Source organism: Pan troglodytes, chromosome 5 (assembly GCF_028858775.2).
Source record: "Pan troglodytes isolate AG18354 chromosome 5, NHGRI_mPanTro3-v2.0_pri, whole genome shotgun sequence".
NCBI classification, from domain to species: Eukaryota; Metazoa; Chordata; class Mammalia; order Primates; family Hominidae; genus Pan; species Pan troglodytes.
Window position 1 is genome coordinate 31,448,930 of NC_072403.2, and position 20,973 is coordinate 31,469,902.

The following is a 20,973-nucleotide window of genomic DNA, read 5'->3' on the forward strand; positions in this document are numbered from 1 at the left end:
ATCTCCTGACCTTGTGATCCACCCTCCTCGGCCTCCCAAAGTGCTGGTCCATTTTTTTATTTGTCCCCTTTTTTCCTCTCTTTTTTGCCTTTTAGATTAATCAAGTTTTAACAGTTATTCTGTCTTCCCCCTTTTCCCACATCAACTTGTTAGTCACTTATTTTTTTTTTTTTTACAAGAGTGTATCAGCTAAATATCAAGGCTGCCCTCTTTTTGTAATTTACAAAATGGATTAGCATACTCAAGTCTCTACAAATACTCCGATAAAAACCTGTTTAACATGATTTAATCCATGATTTTCAAACTTCTTTGACTGTGGAAACACAGTGGGGAAATAGAGGCTCCCAGAACACCCACTGTTCTAGGGGAAAAGCCCATGTAGAGGCTTAGTCTAGCTGCATGACCTCCATGTTGTTTCTTAGAAGTTGTGATAAGATTTGTAGATAATTTGGGGTTATATAAGGGCAGCAACCAGCACAGTAATTTCTTATTGCTGCCTGAAGCTTGATAATTAGTCTAAGGGAACAGGAATTAACATTGTTTAAGGAGCCTTCTCAAGAACATGCCCCTGGGGAAATGATGGCTCATCCATAGCAGGAGGTCAGTTGAAGGACCTGTATGAAGGGCATACGTTTGTGTATTACTTATTTCCTCCCAGAAAACAGTCTATGCTCATTGCAGTCCTTGGATGGGTGAGCTGGTGTTCCCAATCTCCCACTCTGGTTATTAAATTTAGAAGATATCTGATTTTAAATACCGTAAATTCCTGGTGAGTTATCCAAAGTTACAAAATCTACTTTTAAGAAGTTAAAACATGCTCCGAAGCTCTGTATGAGGTTGTCGGCTATAAGCCAATTAAGTATAGGAATCCATCTGCCATTATCAGAATAGTTAATATTACTCCATTCTTCTTGATAATAATTAAATATCATACATCCGCTCATCTAGAAGAGCGATCAACTCATTAAGACAGGTTAAAAAGAAAAGGGGTTAACAATTATCCTTTCCAAGAGGATTTGCATTTTAAATAGAACTGTGAGAAAAAGAGTGACACGTGGCCCCAAGCAAAGTATCTCCAATGGAAAAGTTTCAGATATTGTATGCCTGATAAGACAATCTTCCCCTTCTCTTACCCTGTAGGTAGGACAGAAAGAAAAGGGGACTTGATGGTAAATGTTTAGAAAACAAAGTCTGATATTAGAAAGAAAAATATGATCACTTCAGTCAGAATCAAAATTAAGTTAATTTTCATCCATTGTAAAAAATGCAATTCTGAGAACTTGAAAATTCTAATCGCTTCTTTTTCCTTTCTCAGGTGTGTCCTCTTTAAGTATTCAATTTGCCAAACTCCCAAAGGGATTAAAGCACTTAAATTTATCTAAAACCTCATTATCACCTAAAGGTACAGTATTTCTTATTTACCTAAGAGTGTGTCTGAAATATTTCTGCTGCACCTGCTACCTTAGTTAGAATTATTTGTTACATTTAAAAATACATTAAAAATACATTTAAAATATATGTATTATATTACTCTGGCAGTTTGAAGATAAAGACATTATGTAATTCAGTTTTTGATGCTCTGCAGTGAAGTGCTGTCAGAGTAGAGAGTAATTTTGACATGTACATGCAGTCTTTAACTTTTAAAACTTTGAGTCAGGGAACACTTGCCTGTCTGCCTCTGCCCTCCTGCCTCACATTCCAAGATGCACCTGGTTGTGTTTCTCTTGGTTCAACAAGTTGGCCTTTCTAACTGTCAGATAGACTGTCTGCTTTACAGAAAACTGTTGGGCTTAACTTGTGGATCACCACTGTAGCTCCACTCCTTGTAGTTCTGTCTTTAGAGATTTCCTTATCTTCTCTCCAGGTCAGTTCCTAACTTCACTCACCTTCATTTTTTCCATCAAATCCTGTCAATTCTATTATTATTTTGCCACAGCAGCACCTCAATAATAATATTAGAAATTATCCTGCATTCTTTGTGCCTTTGTATATCTTCACATTTTGCCCTGGATGCCTGAAAATTTTTTTTTAATCCCCAAATAGAGAGGTTCAGTTTTGTTTTATAAAACTGTTTATCTGTGATAAACTCTGCTGAGATGTGTTCCCTCTTCCCAAGGCCATACAGAATCAATGAGTGTTCCCTTTGTATTACTTCAAGATCACATATGTAACATTATTGCATAAATATTGTGTCTTTCCTGCCACACTGGGGCTCTCCTTGTGGCCTGTGCTTCTCTCATCTTTTTATCTGCAGCACCTGGCACTGTGCCTGGACTACTGTTTAACAAAAGTTTCTTGAACATCTTGCCATTTCTTAAGAAAGCCACTGTCTTTTGGAAACAGTATGTATAGTGGTTCAAAGTGTCAGTTCTGTAGTCAGATTGCCGAAGGTTGAATTCTGACTTTTCTACTTATGTATGAACATGCATTTATAATGTCTTTGCTCCCAGATGCCTCATTTGTAAGACAGAAATAACACTATCTTATTTCTGCACAGGTAGAGTTAAATGATTTAATATACATATAGTATGGTTTCTGTCACAAAGTGCTTAGTAAACTGCTACCATCACCCCCACCAGTACCGGCACCACCACCACCACCATCATCATAATTATCATCATCCTGAGCTGTCTTATGTTTTTATATGCCTCAGTTTCTACCTGGAGCAACCTTAGTGTCCTTACCTGGAATGTCTCATGAATTTCCGTGCATCCTATGCAGATTCAGCTTCTATCTCTGTCTCAAAAAAAAAAAAAAAAAAAAAATGGAGGTAGATTAAAAAAAAAATCCGAGGTGGATTGAAAAAAAGTCGGAGGTGGATTTTTAAATTTTATTTATTTATTTTTTTGGAGACAGGGTCTTGCTCTGTCACCTAGGCTGGAGTGCAGTGGTACGATCTTGGCTTATTGCAGCCTCAATCTCCTGGGCTCAAGCGATCCTCCCGCCTCAGCCCCCCAAGTAGCTGGGACCACAAGCGTGCACTACCACACCCCGCTAATTTTTTTGTAGAGACAGGGTTTCCATGTTCCCAGGCTGGTCTCGAACTCCTGAGCTCAAGCGATCTGCCTGCCTCAGCCTCCCAAAGTGCTGGGATTACATGCATGAGCTACTGAGCCTGGCTGCTTCTATCTCACTTTCTCTTTGAAATGTTCTCAGACAACCCCCTCTCACCACACCCTGTATGACTAGATGCTCCTTTCTCTGTGTTCCTTAGCCCTTTGTAAATTCCTCTATCTTAGCATGTGTCCATCACATTTGATTGTGTCTTAGCCTGTACATTTCTGGACAATAAGGGCTTTGCCTCGTTCATTGCTGTGTCCTGGCACTTCTCAGTCTCTCACGGAATGTGCCTTGGATAAATGAGTGAAGCAAAGTCATCCCTTGATGATTTTATATCCATGCCATCATACATTATTCTGAACATGCAGTTAAATTAAGAATGGTTTGAAATTGAGATTAGTTCCATAAGTCCCATGATTTTATGTGCACACATTTATACACACATATTTAAGATTAAGGCATGAAAATAAATTACCAAAGGGATTTCCCCAGGAGTCAGTGTTTTCAGACCTATTGCCTGAAGCCATCTGCAGATCTTACAGCTAAGTTTAACTCCTTTACATTATCACTGTTCCACTTCAGCAAATCCATTTTATATAAACCTTTTTCTGATAATTATCAATGTAGTACACATTTATGGTAAAGATTTAGAAGATGCTAAAAAGTATAAATAAGAAGGCAAACCCCCTCCAAACTCCCTTGTTCCTTAGTCATTTGTATTTCTTTTAGGGAAATCACTAAGTTTACGTCCTTTGTTAGTTTTCTGTTTATAGTGTTAATCTATTTTTTAAAAAGTTTATATGACTTGTGTACATATTAAAAGCATTTGTTATTGATTGTGTGCTCCATAGGTCTAGTTTAAGTCGTTTATAAGATAAAGGTGGTTTTTAAAAACCTGATTATATGAATTACATCTGTAATTCTAGCCACCCAGGAGGCTGAGGTGGGAGGATGCTTGAGCTCAGGAGTTTCAGGTTGCAGTGAGCTATGACAGTGCCACTGCACTCCAGCCTGGGTGACAGAGTGAGAACCCGTCTCTTAAAACGAAAACAAAAACAAAAAAATGATTATATTAATGATCCTTGATTATATTTATTTTAATTCATTTGTTCATTACTATATAACAAATAAAAGGATGTAGTGATCATTTATCCTTCCAAGGGCAAGTTTGGTTCTGAGGACCTTCAGTGCCACCTCTCCCTGATGTTCCTGTCCCTTTTAGTGTGGTAACAGTGGGGAGGTCCTACGGGCAAAGCTGGGCTTCTCCACCTCCTTACGATGAGGACAGCCCCATGTTGCCTGTACCCTTTACAAATAAGGGTCCTCCCATTTATCTTTTACCTGCAATAAAATATGTATATATTAAAATACGTGTTTTGAGAATTAACATTGTTTTATAACATGACTTGAAGAATTTTTATCTTATTTTATTTTATTTTATTTAGACGGAGTCTCGCTCTGTCGCTCGGGCTGGAGTGCAGTTGCACGATCTTGGCTCACTTGCACGATCTTGGCTCACTGCAACCTCCACCTCCAGGGTTCAAGCGATTCTCTTGCCTCAGCCTCCCGAGTAGCTGGGATTACAGGCATGTGCCACCACGCCCAGCTAAGTTTTGTATTTTTAGTAGAGATGAGTTCTCGCCATGTTGGCTAGGCTGGTCTCAAATTCCTGACCTCAGGTGATCCATCTGCCTCAGCCTCCCAAAGTGCTGGGATTACAGGCATGAGCCACCATGCCTGGCCTGAATAATTTCAAATTGCCCTAAGACAAAAATATCTTGAAATGTTTGTTTATTTATTTATTTTTTTAAAATGACTTCTTGAAGTATTTTACATAGGATCTGAAAGATTCGCAGTTTTAAAATGACTGGAGTTACATTGCAGTGTTAAGCTTCTGGTGAATTTGACTAGCATTTATATTCATGGCTCGATAATGCAAGACAGATTAAAAAAAAAAAAAAACTCCCCATGACATCACCACTGCCTCCAAATACCCTTTCTTTATCTCATATGTTAGCTAACTGATAGTTTTCTGGATTTCTAGCAAATGTCCTGCTGGTTGCCAGATTATGTCAAGGCAGAACCATCTGGTACCACCTTTTTCCAGCTGTAAACACTGCAATAATAAGTAACAGAATGGTCAAAATCACTAGACAGCCAGAATCGAGAAAGGCATGTAAATGTGTTTAGTTAGGGCTGTAAGAGCCTTGATTTTTTTTCAATTCTATACTTTTATAATTCTCCACTCTTCATGGGCTTATTAACACAGGCCTCATGTGAGCATGGGCTTAGGGGGCAGCTGAGGAAATCCTTCATGCTGTTTCAGTAGCATGAAGCTGAGCTGATAACATGATGCTCTCTCGAGTCTACTCAGATGTTGGACATCTGCCAAGCGCCCGCACTTGTCAAGGAGCATTTTGCTGTCAGGACTAATTTAGCCTTCTATTTTGGGAATTTATTTATTGAGTTTTGTTATACCTCACTAAGGAAATGATTTTATAAATGATTTTCTTGATAAGAATCTGGTATTGGCCCTATGTTTTGGACTTAGTTATTCCATTAAAAAATACATTAATACTAATATCGGGACAAACTAAAGGAAGTTGGTCGTTTAAACAGTTATAGAAGATAACCTCCAGAAAATAACCTTTTTTTATAAGCCACCATACGTTTCTCTTATCTAACACAATTAATCAAATTTCCTCCTCCTCTACTGCCAAGCTCTTGTTCTTGCCCCATTGATAGTTATTGCCTCACTGGGTAGTGATTATTCAGCTGTCTGTGTCTCCTGCTCCACTGGCCTTCAGCGAGTAAGATGGTATCTCAGAAGACCCTGCCTGGTACACAGTAGGATTTCCATAAAGGTTTATTGAAATGAATATTCTTTGTGTGGCACTGACTTTTCATTGTAGAGTCTAATTAAGTTTTTCCCTAGTGGTCTTTGCAATTTTTGAGGGTAAAAAATAAAGATCTTATTTATATTTGTCTCCTAATTCCCAGCATTTTATTAGCATTCAGTAAATGGTGAGTTGACAGCCAAGAAGTTCTTTGCACTTAAATATTTTTTATTCGAAGTCTCGGTCTCCTGTATACCCACCCAAATGTGCGCCCACTTTGAGAAATGGCTCAGTAGCCTTTATCAGACACACACTAGAATCAGTTTATTATAACTCTCTGAAGCTGGAGAAGACAATGGCCTCTTTATCAGCCCCACACTGAACGTTCTAAGCTCACAGCAGGGAGGGTGCTCCAGTGGAAGGCTGCACCTGCACCCCACAGCTCTTGTAGTACCTTCATCGGATCCTGCTGCTATGACCAGAACTGGCTCTTACTGTCAGACCTGACCTTGGCCTCTCTTCTCCATGAAGGGTCTGCCCAAATGTGGAGGGGAAAGAAAACCTTTTCCTGGTTCTTTAGAGTAGTTGACTTACTTGAGTCTCTGTTTGATAGGTTGAGATTTTCAAAAAATGTTGCTGAAAAATAAGAAAAACAAAATAATTTATAAAAGGATACCCAATTAAGAAATAGCCATATTTCTAAAATATATAATTTGGAACCATGGACTTTTGGTAGAAACATGAAGAGCTTTGCTATCTCTCACATTCCCATTATGCTAAGTAAAATCATCAGTGCTGTGGTGAGTGATTGAGTCTCAGTGAGTGATTAGACCCTTCTGGGCTCCCATTTTATAATGACACACCTCAAAGAGCTCCTTTTCCCTTCTGAAAAGAAATGGCCCCCTAGACAACCATGACTAGCAGGCCTGTCAATAACTGTTACCCACCTATAAGAGAACTTAGTTCTATCCATACGGGATAAGCAGCCTCCTCACATATTCATTCTTTGTTTTCTGAGGTGAATTTGTCAGTTTAGTTCAGTTTATGTTAATTTGAGCCATTTATGTTATGTACGTAAAGAGTGTATAGAGTGCTAATTATACATTTTTCCTTATGATTGCATCTTACATGGTATACAGATCATCTCCTCATTCTTTGTGAAATCCATTTTAATCCAAATGTTTCCTTGAATGTAATACATTTAAGAAGAGCTGTATACTTCTCTTTTTAACTTCCCAATACTTTAAATAGCCTAAATTATCTGAATTTGGACATGCATCATTTAAACACCAGGCACTAACTCAAGAATCACCTGGCAGGATTAAGAGAAGGATAAACATTGTCAACTAGATTGCTTTCATCATTCTAAGTCTTCAGATTAAAATCCTTTCTGTCCTTGGACACATCAGAAGACATGGAGCAAAGGGAAGCCAATTCATTACTCCTTCTGATTCAGTGAGGGGGTTGTGTCTTTGACCAACCTGTTCTTCCTGAGGGTGTATCAAAAGGAGACACAATCATAACGCCACCTTTCCAGGATAGTGCTCATGGTTAACCTCAGTTCTGCAATTTGATGGAAGTGTTGGGCCATTTATAGAAACACAAACCTCATTTTGTTTCCTGGAGTGCAAACTGAGCCTGGATTTTCTTGATGTTGCAGGGGTGAACAGCCTTTCTCAGTCACTCAGTGCCAATCCATTGACCGCCTCTACCCTTGTCCACCTCGACCTCTCAGGGAACGTCCTTCGTGGAGATGACCTCTCAGTAAGTTTTCTTTTCTTTATTCCATCTTCGAAGAAGCTGTGTTTAATAAGCCTGGAATAATTCTAAACGTGACTTTGTAGTGCATTTTCCTGCCTCTCTCTTTGTCATGACACCTTTGAATCATTTAGTTACGAGCTTATGAAGTGTTTTACTGAAAATTCCAGAGCCTTCGTTAATTAAATGTCATATATCACCACAATTATTTTTTTTCTCATTTAGTGATGCTGAAGTTCACATTTTTTTGGAAGTAATGCTGTTGAAGAATTTTTTTTCTTCATTTAAAAACATTAGCTTACAGGGACCAGGCATGGTGGCTCACACCTGTAATCCCAGCACTTTGGGAGGCTGAGGCAGGCAGATCACGAGGTCAGGAGATCGAGACCAGCCTGGCCAACATGGTGAAACCCCATCTCTACTAAAAATACAAAAATTAGCCAAGCATGGTGGCACTTGCCTGTAGTCCCAGGTACTCAGGAGGCTGAGGCAGGAGAAGCGCTTGAACCCTGGAGGCGGAGGTTGTGGTGAGCCGAGATTACGCCACTGCACTCCAGCCTGGGTGACAGTGTGAGTCTCCGTATCAAACAATAACAACAACAACAAAAACCCATTCGCTTACAGGTTAAAATTGCCTGGTAAGGAAGATTGGGAACATTAACTGAACTTTCTCAATATTATTATTGTTACTGGGAAGACTGATGGTTATAGGTTACAATTGAAAGGGAGTATTGGGATAAACCTGAGCACTCATCTATTCCGTGAATAAAATAGGGAGAAGAGTGGTCAACATATAACCTGGGGCCATTTCTTTGGAGTTTGAATATGAAGGCAAAAACTACTCTCTCAATTACAATAAAATTTTTAATGTAACTGAATCAATAATGTAATATTTGGCAGATCTTTGACACAGTGGATTAGGTATGATCTCATTTCCATATGTGGCGAATGATCCCCTCTGTTCACCAAGATAGAATTTAGAATTGTTTCTTTAACAACATGGCCTACACCCAGCGGCCATCTTTGAAGGGCCTTAATTTGCATTCCACTGCTTTGCCACAGGGCTGAAAAACACTGTGAAATTTATTCTTATTTCTCTTATTTTGGTTTACCTGTAAGGCAGGAAGTACAAATGAAGGCCTTTTTGTATTTTTTTTTCCTTTTCCTCTCCCTTGCACTTAAAATTATTTAAATAATACTTGATTCCTGGTGTGCCATGATTTTTCAATCCATTTTCCAGTTTCAGTTGTTACCTTCACTGACAGTTCATAAATCTGCTCCCTCCCAAAATAAAACAAGGCCAATGTGACACCACCAAAATAATACTGTGGCAAAGTAGAAGAATAGAGGGAAGGATAAAAGGAAAGGCTAAAGATTAATAAGATTCAGCTAAAATAGGAACATTAATAGTCACCTAAAACAACCAAATAGCTCAAGATTTCTTTTTCTGGCCAGGGTGGGTCCTGTTGTAGCTTGCTTCTGGGGAGTGGAACGATGAGACCTGAGTGAGAGTGGGCTGGAGGGGAGAGTGGGCGGGGAAGGCAAAAGTTCCAGGAGCCTGGCGGCAGGTGCAGGAGTTTACCTGACCCTGTGCCCTCAGGGAAAGCAGCCTAGCAGGGTCTGGCCTCTTTGGAGAAGTGTGGCCAAATAGTCTTGTCACCATTTCATGGTGATAAGAGCTCCCCCAGCTGGTGGCTGGGAGCAAAGCCACAGTAAACTTAAAAGTCTCTTGAGACAATTTTTGCCAGGCAAACAGAGAGAGAGGCAGAGGATCTTCATGTGAGAGCAAAATGACTTCTCTGAATCAGAACTTTTCATAACAAAATCCATTCTATGGCTGGGTGTAGTGGCTAACACTTAGAATTCCAGCACTTTTGGAGGCTAAGGCAGGTGGATCTCTGGGGTCCAGGAGTTTGTGACCAGCCTGGACAATATGTTGAAACCCTGTCTCTACAAAAAATACAAAAATTAGCTGGGCGTGGTGTCACATGCCTGTAGTCCCAGCCACTCAGGAGGTTGAGGCGGGAGGATGGCTTGATCCCGGGAAGTGGAGGTGGCGGTGAGCCGAGATCATACCACTGCACTCCAGCTTGGGCGATAGAGCCAGACCCTGTCTTAAAATAAATAAATAAATAAATAAATGTCATTCTGTGTGTATGGTTATTTTAAAGTGTTAAGTGTTTACAGGCTATTTTTTTTTTGCTCTTCTGAATTCCTTGATAGGATTCTTCTGAAGCACCATATAGCCAAACTGCTACACATAGTAAATGTTTGCAAGGACATACTCAGTATAAGCTTGTTTGTTTTTGCAAGTATCCAGTGGCATCCAGTGAAGCAGAGGAGAATTTAAGCTATTTGCCTGGTGGCAGGGAGCTTGGACTCAGTTTGTTATGGGTGGGCTCTGGCAGTTGCTACACATACAGGGTAATTCCAGAACAACATTGCTGTTGATGTTCAGCATCTCAGTTGAACTGATCTGTTGATCAGTCTCATTATTTTGATGCCCTTGAATGAGAGGACTGGGGAAGTTTAGGCATTGTGACCTCCTGAAACCAGAAGTGTCTTAGCTATTAGTGAAATTTTTAAAAAAGCACTCATATTGCTGCCAAGCCATTCTTGTTAGCTTTGAGAAGTAACTAAGGGTGGAAAAATCATTATGTCGGACAGAAGAGAGGATAGCCTGAGACCATCCTGAGGTTCAAATTCAGATTCGTAGTTCTGCAAACACTTTCAAAAGTGATTAGCATTTTGATAGAGTGACTGCAGTTCAGGTGGTATTTTAATCTCAGGGGTTAAAATGAATTAGCACGGTTCCAAAATTGTATAATAAAAATTAAGCTAATCTGGAAAACTAAGTCATGCATAACAAAATGGGGGTTTGGTTTTCAGTATTCCATTTGGCCTTTTTTTTAACTCAAACATAATTTTAACTATTCTTGGGATTTTCACTGTCAGGGAACGTAAAGGAATGACAGAAAATTCTGATAATCCCCTTGGGAAGAGCAGAGAATGATCTGAGAAATTCTGGCAACTTCCTTTTAAAACATTAACTTGCATTGTGTGTATGTGTGTGTTTCTAGAATCCTAACATTTATCTTTTATTTTTTTTCAAGCACATGTATAATTTTTTGGCCCAGCCAAATGCCATTGTTCATCTGGATTTATCCAATACAGAATGTTCCCTGGACATGGTAAATTTAAAAAATATATATTTCTTGCTCTGAGGGGTCTCAGAAGAGCTATTTAGATGGGATGTAGGGGACCTCTAATAAAAGATTCTCCTGGACCTAGAAATACTTGAAAAGAAGAGTGCCTTATTTCTTTTTCAGGTCTGTGGAGCTCTTCTCCGTGGATGCCTTCAATATTTAGCTGTGCTCAACCTCTCCAGAACTGTCTTCTCTCACCGGTATAGATTGATTTCTGCTCTCATTGTCATCTGGAAGTGTCTTTTTCTGAGAAAAGTTGTAGTGATAAGGAAAACAGTGATAAAGGGTGAATGTTGTATATGAAAGAAGGCGGCCTTAAGCATTATCTATGAATATTAGGCCTTGAACATTCAAGTTTTTGTTTTATTATTTTAAGTGTAGGTTAATGTTCTTACCAAGAATTCTAGCCTGCCTGCGTGAACTATGTGATAACACACTATTTCTCCTATGTGGTCAGGCAATCTGTCTTAATATGGGAAAAACCCTTTTAGAAACTTTTATAGGTATTTCTCACGGGTGAGCTTGGATGTAGGTATAAACTACTTTCAGAGAGTAAAGAGAATAGTTATCTCAAAGCTCATGCATTTTCACTTGTAGAAGTAATCGAGGGCCAGTCTGACTACTTCACTTATACACTCCTGACTTTAATTGTTTGCAGAATAAGGCAGTAGATTAGAAGCATCAAGGCTTCACAGACAGTAGCAACTTAGAATGCAAAGAGACTACAGAGGAATTATCAGAGGAGTTATGAAAAGTACATGAGTTAGATAGGTATGGAATCTGGGAATATCTAAAGAATGAATACAGTTGAACACTTAGCATTTATAATTATGACCATAAATTATAAATAATATTTTAGTTATATGATTTTAAATAACATGGGTATTGGTTAATATTAGAAATATTTTTATTTTTGCTAGTTTTTAAAGGCCTTATATATTTAAAAGGATAACCCTCACTTATTTGGAAAATTCAGTTTTGTAGCATGCTTTATTCCATAACTGTGCCTTGCAAATCAATTACTTTATATGTTAAAGTACTATTTTTTATTACTTCAATAGTGATTAAATCTTTACAGTAGCAAAAATATGCCACAAATACCTCCATAGATTAAAGTTAGGGAGTGTGAAGTCTGAAAATATAATGGTGGGAAAAGTTGAATTTTCCATGATAACTATATTTTGGGGAACATTTGAGAGTTTTAATTGAAACCTAGTCAACTCATATATTTGAAGCCAGCTTATAAAGCCATGCTTTGGTGGAGCAGTAATTGACTGGGGAACTGGGTTACAAGATGAAAGCACAGACTATAAAGGTTTTTGTATAATCAGCACTTTTGAGTTCAAAATACTGTGAATTCTGTGATGACTGGTCTTCAGTAGAGCTGTTAAGCTTATAGAACAGAATTGCGCTAACAAATTGTCTTGTCTTCCACATGAAAGGTTGTTATTAAACTGTTTAATACCTAATACATTACCTAGATATAGTTGTAGAAAGCCCTTAGTAATTTTGTTGAAATTACTGCATTTACGTTGAGGTGTGGATTGTCAGCCAGACTATTCATTCTTTTATTCACAGATAATTTCATAAGTGTATCCATCAGGATAAGTTAGATTGTTCCACAGTAACAGTGACCGCTTTCCTCCAATGTCGATGGCTTTCAGCAACAGTGATTTTGTGACATGTCCATTGTGGGCTGGCATATAACCTTCACTCCAGGAGGCAGAGCAGCCTCCTATCTAGAACATTCACAGTCATATAGCAGAGAAAAAAAGAGATCATGGTGGTGCACATACTGGCTCCCAAGGCTTCTCTCTGGAAGTCATACACATCATTTCTGCTCACGTCTCACTGGCCAAAGAGAGTCACATGGCCAAGCCTGCTGTCAGTAGAGGGATGAAGCATCATCCTTCTTCAAAAAGGGGCAGTGAATATTTGGAAACACTGGAATGCTCAAAACTAAGACAGAATAGCAGGAGAAGAAATATATTTAGAGTAAGTTAACAGTATTTTCTCAGCAGAAAGTGAACAAGAATATACAACTTACATTGTTCCACTATATGGAAACAGAGTTGTTTGAGATTTCTTATATCACACAGTCTACCAGAATTCTCTTTCCTCTTAGTTTTATTTTTCATCTTCTCAGATATTTTGGTTGTTTAGATTTTTCTTCTCAAATAGTCTTCAATTGTCCTGTTTTAAAACTTTAAAAAAAAACCTGTCAAATATTGACAGATTTTCCCAGATCTCTGTACATTAAATATTATTATTATTATTATTTTTTAAAAAGTTAGTTTTTATTTATTTATTTATTATTGTTATACTTTAAGTTTTAGGGTACATGTGCACAATGAAGGGGAACGTTAAATATTATTGAATATTATGTGGTTGAGCTAAACCACTAGGATGCTCTCTTCCCTGACATTCCATGAGTCCCTCCACAGAATATGAATAACTAGCATTAAGTGAGTGCTTACTCTGCATCAGCCTAAGTGCTTTACATATACTGACTTATTCAATCCTTCCATCATTTCTGTCAGATAGAACAGAACAAGCACAGTGTTCAGATTCCATCTTGGACCCCTGAATCCTGTTTTTCTTAAACCCTTATCATATAGTGTTGATGCTACCTTATTATTGAGCTGTGTGATTTGATCCACATGCTTTTCTCTGTAATAGCAAGGGGATGTATTCAGAGGTTATAGCCATTTTATTTTGTAGTTTTGTCTTTCACTGTTCTAATAGTTGGCCTGAAATGATTAGGTTTTTGGTATGGACATACTAGCTGAATAGGCTATTCGTAATGCAGGCTTCGTGCCATTTGGACTTTCTGTGCTGTTTTAGCTCAACATCAGATCACAATCTTGTTGCATGTGAAACCTGCTACATCTAAAAACATTGCCAAATGCAGATATTGATCTCTAACATTTTGTGCCACCCAGTGGGAAAGGCTTTAAATTGGTGAGAAATATACATCTTCTCTGACCTCCTGTTTTTAAAAATTCCAAACCTGGAGTTTCCTGATCAAGAGGTAAAACTCAATGAATTCATTGGCTATGAAGAATAGCAATGAACTGTTTTATGGACTAAATATTTCTTTACCTCACTTACGTGGTTCCTTTAATGATATTGGATTTATGGCTTTAGGTTTTGGACATTTATTTGTTTCTATTTACTTTTAAATTTCTGCAGAAAATATGACTGATTTGTAGATTTCACAGTGTCTGAATAATCAACGAATATGTTTGATGAAGGTGTAACCGCTTGTATAACTCTTGTGTTTTTTTCAGGAAAGGAAAAGAAGTACCTCCGTCTTTCAAGCAATTTTTTAGTAGTTCTCTGGCTTTGATGCACATCAACCTTTCAGGCACAAAACTGTCTCCTGAGCCCTTAAAGTGAGTGGTTAATTCACTTTCTCCAGAGCTTTTAAAGTTCAACTTATTTTTACGAATGTGCTTGAGGGAAGGGAGAAAGATATATAATCCAAAGACAAAAACCACAGATGAGAATGCCTTTTTACTCTGGGGCAGAAAAATAAATTAAAAATTTAAAAAGTATATTGTGCACTATTGATATTATTGCATCTTCTAAGAAAAAACATCTTTTGGTTTATGACCTTGGCAGGAGTCACTGATCTACAAAAGTTGTACTCCCAGGTACTTACTATTGCTTTTATATTAACCTCTGTTCATTCCATTTCAGGCATGTTCGTTCGTTCGTGTGTGTGTGTGTGTGTGTGTGTGTGTGTGTGTGTGTGTGTGTGTTCATCAGCATTTACTCTAAATCTTTCTACTAATAGTAATAAACTCTAAACACATTGTATGTATGCAACAGAATGAATTTTTAGCTACTTTGGTTTCTGAATTACTGAGGTTAGTATGGGCTATTTGGCACTTTTATTTGGCAGCCAACTTATGGGTTAATATCCCTGGTGTAGGTATAGTGGTGAAGTTAAAATTGTTAGCTAAATTGAGGTTTGAGAATAATTTATTATCCTTGAGATTTCTGTTCACTATTGCCAGAAAGAGTCAAAAGTTTAGTGTACAAGTTCAGTGAATTTGACTGTAGGGTCAAATTCTCTTTGAGTCTAAAGAAGGTATTTTCAAGTAGTTACGATTATGAAAGTTGTCAGATATGCTCAAATGTATGCATGGATTTCTCCCTTCCCAGCTGACTGTAAATCAGCATTTAATTTTTCCCTTGTAATGTGTATGAAATGTTAAAATTAATGTCTGCTATTCATCTTACTAGAAAATTAAGCTTTGTTTAATTTATAAATTATCTTTTCCTTTTTTATTTCTGTTTTGAGAGGTATGAAGTTCTTGATTTCATATAGTACCAGAGGACCAAAACAATAGATGCCTTTAAAAAAGTAGATCCAGGCTGGGTGCGGTGGCTCACGCCTGTAATCTCAGCACTCTGGGAGGCTAAGGTGGGCAGATCACTTGAGGTCAGGAGTTTCAGACCAGCTTGGCCAACATGGTGAAACCCCGACTCTACTAAAAATACAAAAATTAACCAGGCATGGTGGTGCATGCCTGTAGTCCCAGCTACTCAGGAGGCTGAGGTGGGAGAATCGCTTGAACCCGGGAGGTGGAGGTTGCAGTGAGCTGAGATTGCGCCACTGCCAGCCTGGCAACAGAGTGAGACTCCATCTCAAAAAAAAAAAAAAAAAAAAAAAAAAAACCAGTAGATCCAGTCAAGTGCTGAAAAAAAAGTCTGATGTTATATTATTGCAGGCTTAAAAAATGTTGAGTTAATATATTAGGGATCCCTAAATATAACAGCCACAAATAATAAACACCTCATGATTTGGCCGTTTGTATGGATATTAAGAAAGCTATCAGAATTGTATTCTAAAGTTCCATTATAATCATTCTCATTTACGTATTCATTCAAGTAATACTTACTGAGCATCTACAATGTGCTAGACACCGGATGACAGGATAGGAAGCAAAACCAGAGAGGGTCCTTGTCCTGGTAATATATCAGCAGGAAATTAGAATATTCAAAATAGTTTTCTATTTTTAATTGTTTCAATGTTGTTTACTTTTGTATAATATAGAGTAACATTTTGTTGGTTAATGTGACTGATTTTGTGGAATATTCCAGTTTGCAACAAGGCTGGACTTACTGTACTTTGTTGCATATATACCTGTAAATGTTGTACTTCAAAGATATTTTGTAATTGTTAAATCTTGGACCTGATGTTATTGGTGTGAATGTTTGATAGTGTTAAATCAGTAGTCTCTTCAGCTCTGTGTTTTAATCAGCAAAAATTTTAATATGGGGAGAAAGCCTTCATGGCTGAAGATTGTGTAAATAAAATTCCATGTATACATTTAATGTGATATAATTATTTGAAAAGATAACACAAAACTGAAGTTCTCAGGTTTATGTGTGAGAGGGTGAGGATGAAAAGGAATTTGCACAGTACTACCCTAAACTAGACACTGTGCTGTGTGCTTACATATGGCCTGTCACCTTTAATGTGGATGACAGTGATGAGAAGTTAGTATCATTATCCCCATTTTACAGCTGAGGATATTGAGGCTCAGAGAAGCTAAGTAATTTGCCCCAAATCACTGTTGAAGATTGGGTTTCCTGAGCATCCGACTTTGAGATGGAGATTCGCAAGTAGGATATTTATAAGGACATTCTCTTGGGATTACCACCGGTGAAAAGGGAAGGGGGAGAAAGCAGGATCAGACAAAAGGGAGAAGCTGCACTGGGAGGCTCTTCCAGTAAAGAGGAAGAACCCAGAGGGGGTTCTGGGAAGTGCCTAGCAGTGTCCGCTGCTCTCAGCCAGCTGTCATGGGCTCAGCAGTGTTCCCTACCTCATTCCACCTTCAACTGCAGAAACCCTTGTTTCTCTAAGGGTTTGGGATTAGTAGCCATGAGAGAATAAATGAAAGCAACACAATTTCTTTTGAGACAGCGCTTTAAGTTTGGACATAACAATATTTTTCCCCACAAGTTTCCCACTTAATTTGAGATTCTTTTACAAGCAAATTGGGGAAGTAGAGTGTTATGCGGGAGGTGGAAGGGGTAAGCAAGACAAAGAATATGACTGCTTACTTCATTGTTGGGATTTTCCTTTGAGGCCTTTTTTTGGTCCATGTTAATGTATTTCAAGGGGGTTTAGAGAACATGGTGATGCTGTTCCTTGGTGTTTTCTAAAATTGCTAGAATAGTCTGGTTCATATGTGTCCCAAGGATGCTCTTTGCTCCAGCATCACTCAGAGTGCAGTGTGAGTTCCTGCTTACTGCTCATTCTTGGTCTTTTGTTTTCCCTCCCCCAAGCCTTTCTTCCTGGACATCCCCTTTCTCCCTGTCATGTGGTACCCCTTCTCTGTGACCCCATCTTTCTGGCTGAGTATTTTTCATAAACCTGTTGAATGTGCTACCCTGAAATTATAACTAGTGCCACCGATCTGGAGCTGGAAGAATTAAATACAAATTGTTCTCTTAAGCAATTTTGCAATAGTGATTGAGGATCTAGAAGATGGTTGTTAAGGCAATTTTGCCATCATTAGGTTAAAATAAACAACATATTTTGCTATAGAATTTTTCCCCAGTGCCCAGTATGCTTTATTGTATTTGTTCTTTTATTTTACTAGGGACAGTTTCTATGGGTTATTTATTTTTACTAGTCTCATGAGTTGTTGCCTCCTAATCATTGGGCTTCTATAGTTAAATGCCTTAAAGCATATCATTTGTTTTCTTGGCCTTAATTCACATGTGAGAAAAGTAGGAAGTATTTTCCTTCCATATAAGCATCATAAAAATGCAATGTTGAAACATGTGTCTAAGTCCTAGAAACTCAGCGTATGTTGGAAATAAAAGGGACCTCTTTGGTAATATCTTAACTCTCTCATTTTACTGACAAGAACTTGAGACATGCACGAAAAGTGATGTTCTTAAGGTCATTCACCCATTACTTGCTGGGCTGGGATGTGAGGACTGGCCTTTTGGTTTTCAGCCTCCAGCGCTTTCACTGACTCAATACTGCGCCCATGAAAGAAAGGGGGCATAGTAATTTTTAGGAAAAGAGCAGCAATTTAATAAGTAATTGAACAAGTACACAGATGAGATATACCCAGTCTTTCTCATAGGACACTGTTTTAGAATAAGGGACTAGTGAACTGAATTTAAAAAGTGAAAAGGAAGGCACTCACCTCCAGCCTCCTAACAAGGTCAGGGAGTGGGAGGAGGGGGGTTTTCATAGCTGGAGGCAGCCGAGCCCCTATGTGTTCCATGCCACTGCTGGAGTTCTCTCTTAGTAGATAAAGCCAGAGAATCACTAGAAAAGAAAGTCTCAGAGACTTGGGCATAAAATAATTCCCTACCTTCCCACCTCACCCTTACCCTAGGGTATTTTTGGGGTATGCTGAGTGGAGGTCCTTTTCCTGGGAACATGGAAAACAGGTAATCACCCCCAGTTAATAAATACCTGGTTTCCACTCTTCTAGTACTTACCACTGGCAGCCTTGTGTTGGAGTTATTGGCACACATATCTGTTTTCCTTGCTTGAGAGCAGGAACCATCTTATGTTCATCTCTATGTTTTTCACAAAGTCTGATTTAGGGTCTTCTGTCCACTTAGTATAATTTAGTGGTTGTGTGTGCATGTGTGAATTTTCTGTTTCAAGCTTGCTTGATGGTGTTGGATTTTATAGGACTGACTTGTCGAAGTGGATCCAAGTGATTAGTCTAATCTCCTCAATTTGCAGATGAGAAAATTCCTTTTCAGAGCAGTGATACGATTTGTCCCGGCTCAGCAGGTAGTTGGACAGGCAGGATCCTGGGCTCCAATTCAAGACATATGCCTTGTTTTATACCCTTGCCCACCCACTACTGTAGGTCGTTTAATAAACTCATCTAGATATAATTTCACATCCTGTTATACTACAGAGCCTGACTTCCTCACTTACATATTCCTTAGGGAAAACTAGCTTTACTTTGTGACTCTAATAACAATTGCTTAATAATATTCTAAACGTTATTAAAGCTCTTCTCAAGCAGATGCAGGTGGGAATTTATCTGTGATGAGCACAATTTAATTTCAGTATGCAATTAGGTGTGCTGTTGGTTTATTTGCATAGGAATAGCAATCCTGCAGGTTTTACATTTATGATGGGCTCACTGCCTGTCAGGCAAAAAGAATGCTGCAGAGTCAGTTTTTCACTGTAGTTGTGAGGCAGAAATGCAGTTGGCATTTTAAAAAGTAAGAGGGTGCTTGGTGCTTGACCTGTGATTCAGAAAAGGCAGTTTTCTTTCTCTAGGCTTTATTCAGTGTGCTTGCATTTTTTCTTTTGGGCAGTGTGTGGAATGTGTATCTAATATGTGTGTTTCCTCCCCTCAGAGCACTGTTATTGGGCCTGGCTTGTAATCATAACTTGAAAGGGGTTTCTCTGGATCTCAGCAACTGTGAGGTAAGAACACCCTTAGATTGTATACTGGAATAGATAATAGCCTCAACCGCTTTGCCTTTTTCCTGGATAAAATTTGATACTGTGATTCCACAGGGTGTAAATGAAGCAGAAAAATAAATTATACAAGTTTCTAACGTTCTGTATTTTGCAAGTTTCATCTACAGACAGCCACAGAACATCATTTATAAAGCTTTCAAGTGTGTTTTTAATGACTTGGGTTTTGTTGTTGTTCCATTCTTGGTGCCGGCTGGCTGAGTATTTTATGATGAAGCCTTGAGATATAAAACCATAGACTTGCTTTGCCGTCATGAAAATGAAACATGCAGCATTTGTTGCAAGGGACAAATGTGTATAACCTAACTTGGATTTTGTAGAGTGTGAAAGAGAATGGCTGTCTTATTAATTTTACTTTTTAATATCTTGATTTAAAACAAGAAAATTAACATACCTCTAGAAAGTATAGCAATTTCAAACACTTCCTATCAAAGAGCTCATAAGAATTGAGACTAAAGTGTCTATATATATATATATATTTTTTTTTTTTTTTTTCTTCTTTTTTTGAGATGAAGTTTTGTTCTGTTGCCCAGGCTGGAGTACAGTGGCACGATTTCGGCTCACTGCAAGCTCTGCCTCCTGGGTTCATGCCATTCTCCTGCCTCAGCCTCCTGAGCAGCTGGGACTACAGGCGCCCGCCACCACGCCCAGCTAATTTTTTTTTGCATTTTTAGTAGAGACAGGGTTTCACTGTGTTAGCCAGGATGGTCTCGATCTCCTGACCTCATGATCCGCTCGCCTCAGCCTCCCAAAGTGCTGGGATTACAGGCGTGAGCCACTGCGCCCAGCCTAAACTGTCTGTGTTTTACAGGGCACCTAAGCTTTTGCTATCTTGAAACTTTTACTTTGTGTGACTAGTAAGAAAATACCCAGATACAAACTATATGGCCTGTTCAAAGCCTGACTTAACATGTCAAGCTTTATCCCTTCTTCCCAGGAATGGAGATGGAAGTCTCCTCATTCCTATTCCCGGGCCTTTATACTCACTGTTCTCTCTTCCCCAGCACTCCTACCATGTCCTTCTTCCTTCCCCTCCCCAAGACCTCTCTCTCTTTGAGGAATTAACTCAACGTGCAGTCTCCTGCATGCGTGCATCAGCTTCCTGGGCTATGCAATCCTGGATGAATTGGTTAATATCACTAAATCTCAATTTCTGTGCCTGCAAAATGGAGATAATAGTAACTCTCTCAATGGATTGTTAGGAAGTTTAAAGGAGCTCTTTTTGAAAAGTGCTTCTTAGGATATCTGGTACGCAGAAAAGTTGTTTGCTCTTGCTGTTTTTCTATCTGTCTGCCAAGTTTCTTCCCTGCCTGCTTCAGCCCTTTGTGATCTTGATCTTTTCTAATTGTCTAGCACTTAATGATAATAGCATGCACTTGGACACTAAATCGCCAATAGTACCTTGCACAGATACTAAATTAACTCCTGTATGCTTGAATGTAACTTTCTGGAGGGCAGTATTTATGTCATACTATATTTTGTATTTCCCCTATCTCCTAGGGGAATGCCAGGTACCAAGCCAATACTAAATATTGAATAAGATTATTCAATATTTAGTATTAATGGTTTGTCTCTATGAAAATTCTAGAAATGGACAAGTCTGAATTTGTACCATATAAATTGT

The 20,973-nt window shown here is 38.5% G+C and overlaps 1 protein-coding gene across 16 annotated transcripts in view; it reads left to right on the plus strand.

Annotated features, from left to right (window-relative positions):
* CARMIL1 (capping protein regulator and myosin 1 linker 1) overlaps window positions 1-20,973 on the plus strand; it is a 340,308-nt gene that overhangs the window by 200,833 nt on the left and 118,502 nt on the right. For all 16 annotated transcript variants that reach the window (XM_003311043.6, XM_530908.8, XM_009450613.5 and 13 more), the window contains 6 exons: window positions 1,316-1,402; window positions 7,558-7,661; window positions 10,769-10,846; window positions 10,985-11,061; window positions 14,152-14,256; window positions 19,226-19,295. In XM_003311043.6, coding sequence (XP_003311091.2) covers window positions 1,316-1,402; window positions 7,558-7,661; window positions 10,769-10,846; window positions 10,985-11,061; window positions 14,152-14,256; window positions 19,226-19,295 — 521 coding nt within the window. The remainder of the gene's footprint in view (window positions 1-1,315; window positions 1,403-7,557; window positions 7,662-10,768; window positions 10,847-10,984; window positions 11,062-14,151; window positions 14,257-19,225; window positions 19,296-20,973) is intronic.